The following is a 13582-nucleotide window of genomic DNA, read 5'->3' as shown; positions in this document are numbered from 1 at the left end:
TAGAGACACATGCAGAGGGAAACAGAACACCGGTTTCACAGCACAGCCCCACGGGAAACTCAGGTCCCGGCATAGTGGTGCACTAATCCAGCAGCTCAGGAGGCTGAGATACGAGGCTGAAAGTTGGAGGCCAGCCTCAGCAACTCAGCCAGACCTGTGTCTAAATAAAATACAAGATAGGGATGGGGGTGGGGCTCAGTGGTTGAGGGCCCCGGGTTCAATCCCCAGCACCAAAACGAGACAAGTGCTAGTGAGACCTTCTAGAATGATCCCAAGGATTGAGAGCTACAGTTTGATGGATGCTGGGCCAGTTGTTGTCCCCAAGAGGTTCTGAGAGCCCACACTGCCCCCACCCACCATCGTCCCCTTCCAAGAAGCTGCTGGTCAGCCACAGAGCCAGGAGGTCCCAGCTCCCCAGAAGCTGTGGGCCTGCTCCCTCGGAGGTAGAAGCTCAGCTTCTTGTACGAGGGACACTCAAGGCCACATTCAGTCTTGGGAATGAGCTGTGCAGAGGGACAGGGGAAGGACAGGTGCTGTGCAGAAGTCTGGTCTCCCTAGACTGGTCCCGAGGGTTGTCCCGTGGAGATGACATCAGGGCAGGGACTTCAGGGAGTACACAAGCCAGCTAGGGAAATATTAGAGGTCAGTGTAGGCCGGGAAACAGGCAGCGTGTGCAAAGGCCCTGTGGTGGGGCTGTGCCTGCATATTGTAGCTTCGTGGAGGACTGTGGGGCTGGGAGAAGGGGGTGCAGGCCAGGCTAGGCCCATGGGCCCCAAAGCCCTGTCCACCCCTGCCCTGGAGTCTGGGACTAGCCGCTTCCCAGTGCAGCCCTAGGCTCAGGGAAAGGCCCCTGCCAGGCTCCCTGTCACCCACCTCCCTTCTGCAGACATCAACGAGTGCACGTCGCTGCCGGAGCCCTGCCGCTCGGGTTTCAGCTGTGTCAACACCGTGGGCTCCTACACGTGCCAGAGGCACCCGCTGGTCTGCCGGCGCGGCTACCACGCCAACCCGGACGGGTCGGCCTGTGTGGGTAAGCCGCCGGCCTCCCTGCCTCCAGGCCTCTGCCTGCCCGGGGTTCCCAGCCACAGGAGGCTGCAGAGGGAGCGGGACTCAGCTGCTGCCCCCCGCTGTCCTCCCCAGACGTGGACGAGTGTGAGACGGGGCTGCACCACTGCGGGGACACACAGGTGTGCCACAACCTTCCCGGGTCCCACCGCTGCGACTGCAAGCCGGGCTTCCAGAGGGACGCCTTCGGCCGCTCCTGCATCGGTAGGTGGGGCGCGGTGGGTGCAGGTGCGCCCTCCGGGGTCCCTTGGGGTCCCCCAGGGTCCCCCGCAGCCAGGGTGGTGCCCGCCGCCCCTCCCGGAGGCCAGCCTTCCCCTGCCCCTCCTGTGCTCAGTGGGACCCGGGTGCAGGGTGGCCTCCCACGCCCGCTGCCGCTGTCCCTGCAGACGTGAACGAGTGCTGGGCCTCGCCGGGCCGCCTGTGCCAGCACACATGCGAGAACACGCTGGGCTCCTACCGCTGCGCCTGCGCCTCGGGCTTCCTGCTGGCCGCTGACGGCAGGCACTGCGAAGGTACCCACCCGCCTGGCCCCTGGCCGCCTGGGGACGCCCACCGTGCTGGGAGGGGCCCCAGAACCCACCCCCGAGGGCCCCCAAGCCCCTAGGTCCCTGGTGGCCCATTTCCCTGGCTCTCCAGAAGCCCCTAGTGTCCATGTTTATGGAGTTGGTTTGAACGGCCCTGGGTGGACTTCAACTCTCTGTTTTTTTTATAGGGTCACATCCTGAACCCCGTCCCCAGCCATTTTTATATATTATTTAGAGACAGGGTCTCCCTGAGTTGCCTAGGGTCTCACTAAGTAGCTGAGGCTGGCCTCCAATTTTCAGTCCTCTTGCCTCAGCCTCCCAGCCCCTGGGATCACACAGGCACCACTGCACCGGGCTCCCTGCTACTTTTGACATAGTGATTGTTTGACTTGCTTGTCACTTTGCCCCTGTGCTCTTCTGTGTGTGCACGTGACCTTCCTGACTTGGGGACTTGTCTGTCTGGCTCATGGGTATGTCCCCAGGTACGCCCCATAGCAGGGACCTGGCAGCCCTTGTGGAGGCCTGTGTCAGCACCCAGGTGGCCACACCCCCAGAGCCGCGTGGGGGCAGCACCAGGCCCCCAAGCACTGACCTGACCTGTGACTACCCCACTGGGGGCAGCCCCCGCCCTGGCCCTGCCCTGCCCCGCCCCGCCCCTTGCCCCCGACTGGCTCCCTGTCCTTCTCCTGGCCTCTGGCTCTCCACTAGCCCCCAAAACGTGAGAACTGACCGTTTCTAAAGGGGAGGCTCCGGGAGAGCCGACCCCGGCCTCATCGCCCGCCCCTGCTGCCCTGCAGATGTGAACGAGTGCGAGGCCGGGCGCTGCAGCCAGGAGTGCGCCAACATCTACGGCTCCTACCAGTGCTACTGCCGCCAGGGCTACCAGCTGGCCGAGGACGGGCACACCTGCACAGGTGGGACTCCCTCGCCCGTGGGCCGCCCTCACCTGGCGCCCCTCCCGAGGGCCGCCCTTGCCCGGGCTCCAGGCTCCCAGAGCACTGCTCCAGGGCTGGGCGCCCAGGGCCTGTAGCGCTGTGTCGCGAGGTCCATGTTCCAGTCCCAGCCCTTCAGTCGCCTGCTGTGGTGTCTTGGGGAACTGCTGGGCCACTCTGACCTCAGGCTCCTCCTCTGTACCCGGGAGACGCCTTGGCCTCTCTGGTGAAGGATGGAGTCAGATCTGGGACGGAGGCTGCGCAGTCCTCGGCTGCTGGGGCCTTGCTCTGCAGCCCTGGCCCACTTTCTTCGGTCGCTGTCAGCGGCTGGGACCTGGGGTGGGCTGGGGTCACCAGGGCCCAACTTCTCCCTGGCAGACATTGACGAGTGCGCTCAGGGCGCGGGCATCCTCTGCACCTTCCGCTGTCTCAACGTGCCCGGGAGCTACCAGTGCGCCTGCCCGGACCAGGGCTACACCATGATGGCCAACGGGAGGACCTGCAAGGGTGAGCAGTGGTCCTGCCCTGCGGGGCTCAGGGGCTCCAGGCAACACAGGGAGGCTTAGCGCACCAGCAGAGAAAGGCCTGCGCCACCAGGGTCGTGTTAACTGAGGCCTAGGTTTAGGAGGAAGGAGGCAGGTCTTGGGGTACTCGATCCAGTTCAGAATCTCCCAGGCCCAGACTCAGCCTGGACCCCGGCCTGGAAATGGGACAGGGATCCCACGGGCTGGTTTTTTTTTTTATTGTTGTTGTTTGTTTTTAATACCAGGGATTAAACTCAGGGCCCTCGACCCCTGAGCCACACGGTCTCCCTGAGCTGCTTAGGGCCTCCCTTATTGCTGAGGCTGGCCTCCAACTTGCAATCCTCCTGACTCAGCCTCCCAAGCTGCTGGGATGACAGGCGTGGGCCACTGCACCCGTGACCCTGCCCATTTTTGACAGTAAAAACAAAGAACAGAAAGAATTGGAAGAGACTTGGGTTTAGCCGTCTTGGAGTAGATGCTCTGTGAAGGTGGAGCCACATCTCCCTTGCTCACCCCGCTAGAGCAATGCCCAGCACACAGTAGGTGCTCAACGAACATTTGACAGCTGGATTGACAGACAGGTGGTGTCAGTGTACTTGGATACATTAGATTTCCTTCCATCTTTCCTTGTGCAAACACACACACACACACAGTTGGCCCTTTGTATCTGCAGGTTCTTCTTCCTCAGATTCAACCAAATGTGGGTTAAACGTATTAAAATTCGCCCGGCACAGTGGTGCACGCCTGGAATCCCATCTGATCGGGAGGCTGAGGCAGGAGGATCACAAGTTGGAGGCCAGCCTTAGCAACTCAGCGAGACCCTGTCTCTAAATAAAACATAAACAGGGCTGGGGACGGGGCGCAGGGGTTAAATGTCTCTGGTTCAGTTCCCGGGACCATAAAAAACCAGGAAGTCAGGGCTTCCTGTGGGCCTGGTGAGGCCAGGCAGCCCCTGGCCACGGGAGACCTTCCCTCTGTTCTGGACATGGCCATCTGCGCTGGCCCCGGGCAGAAGCTAAAGCAGCCCTGCATCCTGCCCTGCCCACGGCCAGGCACCTGGGTCCCCAGTGTGGGAGGCCCAGGGCAGAGGCCAAGGAGTGGAGGAGGGTCTGGCTTCCTGTAGTGACCGTGGCTGCCCAGCCTCAGCCACCCCTGCCCTGGCCTCAGGCCGTGCTCCTCGCACTTGCCTGGGGCAGCCGTGGGGTGGACGGATGCCCCGAGTCCTGCAGGAGCTGTGCCGGCCAGCAGCCCGGGACAGAGTGTCCAGAGCTAGGGGTTGGGGCTCGTCTTTGTCCCTGTGGCCTGGGCGGTCTGCGGGTTTCAAGGACACTGGTCCCTGCCTCCTGGGCTGCTCTGGGTGTCATGGGAAGGTCAGGGTGGACTCTGCAGGGAGGTCGTGGTCATCGTCACCACCTTGTCACCACTGCCACAAAGGGCTGGTGTTTTTCCTGGCACCTGAGGGCACCTGGGTTCCTTGTGTTTGGCCAGAGGCTGACCAGGGGGCTCCCCCGGGCCCCGCCCGGCCCTCTCTGCCTTACTTAGAGGCAGGGCCTCGCCCAGCCGTTCTGGCCTCACCAAGTGGCTGCGGCTGGATTTGAACTCGCGATCCTCCGGCCTTGGCCTCCCTAGCTGCTGGGCTGACTGGCTGCCCCACTGCCCGGTGGAGCCTGGATTTGATACCCTTGGAGCCCAGCCCCCCTGCTGACACCGAGTGACGGCAGGGACTCTGTCCCCTGGATCTGAGCTGCCCACGCCCCATGAGGCCAGGTCTGCTGGCAGAGTTGCGGGTGGACTGAGCCAGGGCAAGCTCTCAGGTGTCACCGTGCAGCGCTCCAGGGGCCACCTGGGGCCTCCCGGGACTGTCCTCTCTGCACCAAGTGGCTGGGTGCCTGGGTCCGTCCATCCGTCTGTCTGTCTCACACGCGCTGCTCCGAGCCTTTTCTGGGTTGGCGTGTCCGTGGGTCTGTCTGTCTGGGGCTGTGAGCTGCAGAGCCCTGAGTGGCTGTCCCCATGCCCCTGTGGGTGCCGCAGAGCCCGTGCGTGCGTGTGGTGGCTGTGCGTGCAAGGGCTCTGCACAGGCCGCATTCCTGGAGCATGAGTGTCCCGTCTGGCGGGGCCCTGGGCGGCTGCGCGTCCCCAGGCGGGGCCCTGCATGTGTCCAGAAGCACGTGGCGGGCGGCTGCCCTTGGCGGCCATTGGTCCTTCTGGGTGCCTGGGACGGGAGGGACAAGCAGCCCTGTCCTCCCAGAGCCCAGGCTGAGGAGGGGAGGGTGGAGGTGAGACAGCCATGCAGCAGCCTTGGTGTGTGTCAGAGTGTGACAGACGGTGACAATGGTACAGGGACGAGCACGGGGTCGGCAGGAGGGACAGCATTGAGTAGCCTGGTGGGCCATCCTGCAGGAGGGACGTGGCACCCGAGGCCTGGGCGTGAGTGGGAGCCAGTGTGGAAAGATGCGGGGAAGCTGTTGTGACCACTGCAACAGCATGTGCAAAGGCCCGGGGGTCAGGTCAGGCCGCTGGCTGTCCAGGTGTCCTGCAGGACCGTGGCCCCTGTGCAGGGGAGGGCGCAGAGGAGGCCAGACTCCGTGGTCTGTCTCAGGCTGGGTCCTGGGAGCCCCTCTCACTGTCCCTCCTGTCCCCTCAGACCTGGACGAATGTGCCCTGGGCACCCACAACTGCTCCGCGGCTGAGACCTGTTTCAACATCCAGGGCGGCTTCCGCTGCCTGCGCTTCACGTGTCCCCCCAACTACGTCCAAGTCTCCGAAATGTGAGTCCCCTGAGTCCTGGCCTTGCACCCCCAGACCTGCGCTGATCCCGCGTTGCGCCCTGCCGCGGTCACCTCCTGCCCCACGGCCCCGACGTCGTGTCGGGTGCAAATGGAAACGGCTCTCACAGCGTGGAGCAGGGGACCCGGAGAAGCCCACGCCCCATGCCTCTGGCCCTGTGTCCCTCTCTCTGTCCCTATGTCTCTGTCTCTCTGTCCCTGTTTATCTCTCTGTCTCTGTCTCTGTGTCTCTCTTTGTCTCTCTCTGTCCCTCTCTCTGTCCCTCTCTTTCTGTCTCTGTCCCTGTCACACATAAAGACAACACATGGTCTGCAGCCTGAGTGACAGAGGTACCCAATACTCCACACCCCGGGTGACAGAGGTCCACGGTCCCATTCTGTCTCTGGGGGCCGGAGCCGTGGCTGTGGCCTAGGCTCAGGGTCTCCTGGGGCTGCAGTGACCCCCTGGGGGCCGTGCTATCCCAGGGTTGGACGGCTCGGGTGGCTCGGGGCGGGAGGCCCATGTGGAGCGCAACCCGCTGTCCTCTTGGAAGTGACAGCACATGACCTGTGCCCCTGGCCACACAGCCTTGCACTGCCAGAGCGGGGTGGGGGGAAGGCCAAGCAGGACATGGCTGGCAGCAGGGGTCCCTAAGTGCGATGGGAAGAGGGAGCAAGCCGGGAGGAGAGGGGGAGAGCAGAAAGGAAGAGTGACAAGAACAGGAGCCAGCCGGGCGGTGGCCACACTGCCGTCCCAGCAGCTGGGGAGGCTGAGGCAGGAGGATGGCAAGTTGGAGGCCAGCCTCAGCCACTTAGGCCCTGAGCAACTCAGTGAGAGCCTGTCTCTAAATGAAAAGCAAACAGGGCTGGAGACGGCTGGGGTCGAGGGCCTGGGTTCCCTCCTGCTGCAAAAAAGGAGCCCCCCACGAACCCCGCCCGGCTGCCTGCCCCGCGTCCTCCCGCGTCCTCCCTGACGCAGGCGCCGCTGACCCGCCCCCGCCCGCAGGAGGTGTGAGCGCGCGCACTGCCCGGATCCCGCCGAGTGCCAGGCGTCCCCGGCGCGCATCACGCACCACCAGCTCAGCCTGCAGACGGGGCTGCTGGTGCCCGCGCACATCTTCCGCATCGGTCCCGCGCCGGCCTTCGCGGGGGACACCATCTCGCTGACCATCACCCGGGGCAACGAGGAGGGCTACTTCATCACGCGCCGCCTCAACGCCTACACGGGGGTGGTGACCCTGCAGCGCCCGGTGCTGGAGCCGCGCGACTTCGCCCTGGACGTGGAGATGAAGCTGTGGCGCCAGGGCTCGGTCACCACCTTCCTGGTCAAGATGCACATCTTCTTCACCACCCTGGGCCCCTGAGCCCTGCTGCCTGCGCCACCTGCCACCCCAGAGTCCGCCACTCGGTCTCCCGAGGTCCTGGCCTCTCCTGTGCCCGCCCGGCCCGGGAGGGGGGAGCTTGTTATGGAGGCTCTCAGCCCACGGGGTGCAAGGTCAAGGTCACTGCGGTGCTCAGAGGGCAAGGCCCCGATGCTGGACCCTGACTGACTCACATCCCCCAATGACTGACCACTCGGGGCTGCTGGACTCAACTGGAGGGCCTGGCCCCAGAGCTGACATTCCATTTCCTGTTTCACTGTGATGAGTGCTGTCCCTTTTTTTTTTTTTTTTAAATCATTTTTAAAGTTTGTTTAATTATAAAAGTAGCCACGTTGTGAGGAACTGAGTAGCACGAAAGGATCATAAAGTTCGGAGTGACGTGTCCCTTGGTCCCTTCCTTTCTGTTGATCTTGACAGTGGGCTCTGGATGTCACCTGCTCCCCCAGCTGGCCCAAGCTGTTGGGTTGTGGATCAGGTTCTTTTTTGGGGGTCGGTGGCTCCCAGGAATTAAGCCCAGGGAGCTTAACCCCTGAGGCCGGTCCCCAGGTCCCTAGCCCTTTTTAGTTTTTGTTTGAGACAGGGTCTCACTGAGTTTACCAGGGCCTTGCTAAATTCCTAAGGCTGGCCTCCACCTGGAGATCCTCCTGCCTCAGCCTCCCGAGCCCCTGGGATGACAGGCGTGGGCCACTGCCCTTGAAAAGGTTTTGAGCCAGGGTGTGACACTGAGAACTCTTACATAAACCTTGGCCTCCCAGTAAAGCTGTTGTCTGCAGAGGTTTTGTCCCCTGGCCCCGAAGACCTCGTCGCAGGAGGCATGCAGCCGCTCCCGGAGGTCTGCACCTGGGGATGGGGCGCTGGAAGTTCCGTCCCGTCCCGGTTCAGGATTTGAGCGACGGCCCCCTCTGCGGCTGCGCGGCTCCTTCCCGCAGCCCTGGGTTTGGGCACATCTGCGGGGCAATGGCGCCCCCTCGTGGCCACAGCGCCAGCCTGGCCGCTCTGCCGGGGCTCGGGGAGCCACTCAGGTGGCTGCAGTAGCTCTTACTCCTGATGCCATCGTACATGTCTCAACCCGTAGAGAGCACCCCACCGAGAGTGAACCGCAGAGTGACGGGTGGCCTTTGGGTGGCCCTGTGTGATGTAGGCTCATCACTTGCAAAAGATGCGTCAGCCTGGGTGGGATGTTGGCGGGGAGAGGGGGGCGATGGCCTTCCATTAATGGAGCAGAGGGTACAGGGGAGCTTTTTCTGTACCTTCCACGCAATTTTGCCGCGCATCTAAAGTAGCTCTAAAAATGTTTATTAAAAACCGGGCGCCGTGGCGCACGCCTGTCAATCATCCCAGCAAATTGGGAGGCTGAGGCAGGAGGATGCGAATTCAAAGCCAGCCTCCCCAGCGCAGTGAGACTCTGTCTAAATAAAAAATGTATATATAAAAGGCGGGGGCTCCGCGGCCGAGCGCCCCTGCCCTGGACAGTCACTGCAACGAGGAGGAACTCGCTGGGGGGCTGTGGAACCTCGGGGGACCGCGCCACGACGAGGGTCCTGGGCTCTCTGGAGGAGCCCTTTGGTGGCCCTGATGAAGCAGCAGGGCGGGTCGGGTGCGGTGTCGAGCTGTGAAAGTTTGGGGCAGCAGTGGGAGTTCCGGGGTGCAGAGTGCGGCGATCCGTGCAGAGTCCCAGCAGCCGAGGACCCTGAGCGCCCACCCGAGCCCGCCCACCCGGCCGGAGGCGCCACCCCAGGTCCCAGCCACGACCAGCGCGCAGCGGCCCCTGGCGGCGGCGCCCGGGATCACTAGGGGCCGCGCAGGCGCAGAGCAGCGGGGAGGCTGCCCGGGCTGGACGGGAGCGGAGTGGGGTCGCGCTTGGGAAGGGACATCGGGCGACATCTGCTACGCCGTGTCATGTGTCGTATTGGGAACCCCTCTTAGCGCTTTGCCGGCCACCATTGGCATCTACTGGCGCTCGGGAAGGTGCAGGCGACGAGGCGGTCCCTGGGGCCTCCGGTGGGGACGTCGCACTGTCCAGATGGGTCTGCTGACCACAAGACGTGTGGATCTAGACACCCAAGTGACAAATAGGCGCCACCTGGAGTCAGGCCGGGGCGGCAGGGTGACATGCTCCTCCAAGCCCGTGGTGGGGACTGCTGCTTCGTGGCCAAGGGTACATGGGGACAGGAGCGTGGGGACACGCGGGAGCCTAGCAGGTGGCGGGGAGAGCCTAGCAGGTGCGCCCGCCCTTCGGTTCTGTGTCCACCCTGGTCCTTCTGGCCCTGGGGGGACACCTTGCCCAGGGTCCCTGGGGATGGCCAGCCTTCGGGGACCCTCTGCTTGCCTCCTGGGAGGTGACCGTGCTCAGCCGATGGCGATGGCGTGGCCTTCTTGCCTGACTTCCTGATCTCCCCATTTTACAGATGCGGAAGCAGAGGCCCAGAGAGGTTGACTGTTCCTCTCAGGGCAGCTCAGCTTCCTTATCTGCCAGGTCAGCAGGTGACAGGAGTGTCTGCAGCCGGGCTGGCAGGGGAAGTCCCCGCTGTGACCTGTCCCCTGGCACATTTTTCCTGAGGTCCCTGGCACACCCCTGCTGACCCTGTCCTGCCCACCTCCGGCCGCCCTCAGGGGGTTGGCAGCTCCCTGCTGCGGTCCCCACTGCCCCACGCGTCCCCTGAGGGTGTGAGGATGGATGCCCCCTCTGGGTCCCCAGTGCCCAGCACACAATGGCATGAGGGATGGCTGGTCTCTCCAGTGTTCCTGCAGCACGCCCAGGCGGGGTCAGCTGGGGCTGGGTGGCCGTGGTGGCCGCGGCTGGGTGAGGGGTCCTTCTGGGGACACCCATCTCACCAGCACTTGTGCCATCTGCTGCAGACCCCCGGGGGCTCCTTGAGGGTGCTTTGCTGTCCCTTGGACACAGACACCTGAGTGGTCCTGCTAGGCTCAGCCTTCTGTGGCTCACTGTCATTTGTCCCTAAAGGTCACAGCAGGGCAGGGCACATCCTTTCTTCTGTGCATTTATCAGGTCAGAAGCTCCAGGCTGGTCCAGCCCAGCGGGGGCAGCATTTCTGAGCTTGTCACCGGGGTCACCAGCTGCTCAGGTGGAGACCTTCAGAAACCTGACGCCCCTCGGTCACCCCCATATCCAGATCCTGCAGGATTTAGATGGGGTCCCAGAACATTCCAGAACCCGACTTCTTCCCTCCCTTTCCTTCCCGACGCTCCACCGCTCCAGAGCCTCATCACTTTCCTGCTCCTCTTGTTCCTGTCCCCGTCACCTCCAACTGGCCACCATATTCACAAAGACCCCTCTCCTCTTACCTTTTGTAGCTTTCGTTTTGGGGGGTACAAGGGACTGAACCAGGGGGCCCTTGACGACTGAACCCCGTCCTTAGCCCCATTTTGCGTTTTATTTAGAGACAGGGTCTCTCTGAGTTGCTCAGGGCCTCACTTTTGCTGAGGCTGGCCTCCAACTGGTGATCCTCCAGCCTCAGCCTCCCGAGCTGCTGGGAGGACAGGCGTGGGCCGCGGAGCCCGGGTCCTTTCTGTGGCTTTTGTAAGAGCAGATTTACCTGCTGGGATTATTTTATGCTCTGAGGTGGGCGTCCATGGTCTGGGGGTCCCAGGAAACAGACCTTGGGGTGTGCGGGTGTCCCAAGGTGGGGAACCCGGTGCAGCCAGCCGGAAGTGGGACTTGTAGAAACTGTCTGTGCCCAGGCCTCAGTTTCCCCACCTGTGCCCCGAGGCCTGGCTGCTGTCCCGGACGGTGCTGCTAGTCCTGTGGGGACCAGGAAGAGGGGTCACCACGGAAGCAGCGCGGGTCAGGAGGCATCTCCGCGCCATGGTGGCCGGGGGACCCCTTGCGCCGGCTGCGGGAGCTGCTTAAGGTTCCTGATTGTCCGGGGCAGTGACCACGACTTGGGGACCTCGTGCTGCGCAGTCCCTTCCCGCCCCTCCCTGCGCTGGCGGCTGCTTCCCAGGTGCAAAGGGCGGTTCCAGAGCGCAGGGCCCACGTCCTCGCCTCTGGTGGCCTCAGGAGCGGGTTCCGCCCCTTCTGCAGGTCCTGGCTGCTGACTTGTGGTCGGGCCCCAGGCTCCGGGCCTTGGGGCGAAGCCTGTCCCTTGGCACATTTTCCTGGGGTCCCTGGCACACCCCTGCTGACCCTGCGCATCGCGCACCACCGCGCCCCGCGCACCGCCGCGCACTGCGCACCACCGGAACGGGGCCTCGCCGGGCAGGTGGGCGTCCCCCGCGGCCCTCGGAGTGACCGCGCCGGTGACAGGGCCTTGGCTCCCTCCCCAGGGCGATGGCCTCCCCAGCGCAGGGCTGCAGCCAGCGCCCGGGACCGGGGCTGGGCGGTCCCTTCCCTCCATCGGCCCTCGGAGCGCTGCAGCCGGTGCCCTGGCCTGGAGCCTCGGGGACAGGAACGCGCGACCGGCCAGGAGCCGTCCCTGGCCAGCAGGTGGCGGGGCCCGGGCACGTCCCTCGCGCTGCCGCCCTCCGCTGGCCCGGGCCGGTCCTGGGGCGCCTCGTCCTCCTCCCGCGGCCCCAGCTCCGCGCAGGAAGGACCTGCCCGCGCCCAAGGTCAGCGCCGCCTGCGGCCGCCAGGGGGCGCCCACGCCGGGGACCGCGGGTGCCCGGGACCCACCGCCCTGGCCCCTGCCCCGTCCCCGGCTGTGGAGCAGGTGACGGTCCCCTGAGCGGGGCCTGGGCTGGAGGGAGACGCCAAAAAGGCCCTGGGGATCCTCCTCTAGGCGCCACCTTCTCTGGCACTGCTCAGAGGACCCCTAGCCCCAGGGGGACGGACCTCAGGGGGTCGCAGGCCACTTGGCTCAAGGGCAGGTGGTCAGAAAGCTCTGCACCCCCATCCTTCCCAGGAAGCAGAAGGTGGGGGGTCCCGGGATTACTCCACAAGGGGCGTCTCCAGCCTCTGTCCACTGCTCTGTCACATCCCAGGGCCAGAGTCCGGGGAGTCCAGGGTCGGAGTCAGACTCTCCGCGTTTCCCAGCTGTGTGGCCCTGGGCAAGTTCCTCAGCTTCTCTGTGCCTGGCTTCCTCCCCGAGAGACTTGGCAATCGGAAGACCAGAGACTTGCAGCAGAGTGTCCCCCACAGGTCACCAGAAGCACCCAGTGGACAGGTGGATCTGTCTTTTCTGCTTCTGAGAAGAAAAGGAAATAAGAGGCCCCAATAGGTTGAGCCGTAGAGTTGCAGTCTGTGCCAGGCCAGGGCCATGGCCTTGGGGACACAGACCGCCTGCATAGCGTGGGAAAGCCACTGAGCACTGGGACCTCAGTCTCTGTATCTGTAAAATAGGGTCATGGACGAATGCAGGGCTGCTGTTCAGGATGGGATGTGGTATACAGTAAGTGCTCAATAAAGGCGATTGTGGCATACAGCGGGTGCTCAATAAAGGTAATTAGTGGCATATAGTAGTTGCTCAATAAAGGTGACTAGTGGTATACAGCAGGTACTCAGTAAAGGGGATTGTGGCATACAGTGGGTGCTCAGTAAAGGGGATTGTGGCATTCAGTAGGTGCTCAGCAAAGGTGATTAGCTGTCTCTGCAACCAGGCCAAGCTTTGCCCTTCCTCCTGGAAGGTTGCTGCACAGGGGACAGCAGCCCTCCGTGCCCTGGCTGTCCCCTGAGTCCTTTCCCCTGCTGAGGCTGCCACCTTCTGCAAGGGCCAAGGCTGGGCAGGGGGAATGTGCTCGCTTGTCACACGTGGCCGAGTGGCGCGGGTGGGGTGAGTGAGACCCAGGGAGGCACAGCGCCCTCCCTCCCGGTGTCCCCTGGCCTTCTGTCCAGAGCGGGTCGCCCCTGTCTGAGGCCAGCTCCGCAAGGCTGCAGCAACCCCTTTCGACCACACGGGGGCAGCAGAGGACGCAGCTGGGCGGACCGTGAGCGCTCAGGGGACTCTCAGGCAGCAGGGGCTGCAGACGCCTGGGTCCCTGTCCCCTCCTCTGCCCCCAGCCTGGACAGCCCCTCCCTGTGACAGACACAGTCCTGGCATCCAGGGGGCTACTTCCTGCCCAGGTCCTATCCTGCCATGACCTTGGGGCTCTTCGTTCCTAGGGCTGTGACTCCTGGTGTCCCTGTCCCCCCTCCACGTCCCCAGGGCCAGATGGAGGCCTGCAGATCTCCACAACCTGGTCCCTTTCTTTGGACTCTTAGGACCTCCCAGGGGAGCGGAGGCCCCATCTTCCCCGCTGCCTGCAGAGGAGCCCCTGGGGTTTGAATGTTCTTTGGGATGCATGCTGTGTCTCCGGCGAGTGGGCAGCCCCGGAGGGCCAGGTGGAGGTGGTAGTGATGGCGCAGGTGGGACCTGGAGGCAGAGAGGAGGGAAGGGGCTTTGGGGTGCCCCCTGGGAACCTCTGTCCTGGTAGTAAAACCTTCCAGGAGATGTAC

General features: G+C 63.9%; 1 protein-coding gene across 2 annotated transcripts in view; it reads left to right on the top strand.

Moving 5' to 3' along the window:
- Fbln2 (fibulin 2) overlaps positions 1–7575 on the top strand; it is a 39756-nt gene extending 32181 nt beyond the window's left edge. For both annotated transcript variants that reach the window (XM_071605892.1, XM_071605891.1), the window contains 7 exons: positions 887–1030; positions 1141–1269; positions 1452–1577; positions 2387–2503; positions 2900–3028; positions 5690–5813; positions 6816–7575. In XM_071605892.1, coding sequence (XP_071461993.1) covers positions 887–1030; positions 1141–1269; positions 1452–1577; positions 2387–2503; positions 2900–3028; positions 5690–5813; positions 6816–7173 — 1127 coding nt within the window. In that variant the 3' untranslated portion in view covers positions 7174–7575. The remainder of the gene's footprint in view (positions 1–886; positions 1031–1140; positions 1270–1451; positions 1578–2386; positions 2504–2899; positions 3029–5689; positions 5814–6815) is intronic.
- The last annotated feature ends 6007 nt before the right edge of the window (positions 7576–13582 follow it).

This window comes from Marmota flaviventris, chromosome 20 (genome assembly GCF_047511675.1).
Source record: "Marmota flaviventris isolate mMarFla1 chromosome 20, mMarFla1.hap1, whole genome shotgun sequence".
Taxonomy (NCBI): domain Eukaryota; kingdom Metazoa; phylum Chordata; class Mammalia; order Rodentia; family Sciuridae; genus Marmota; species Marmota flaviventris.
This window is presented reverse-complemented; position numbering and strand designations above follow the sequence as displayed.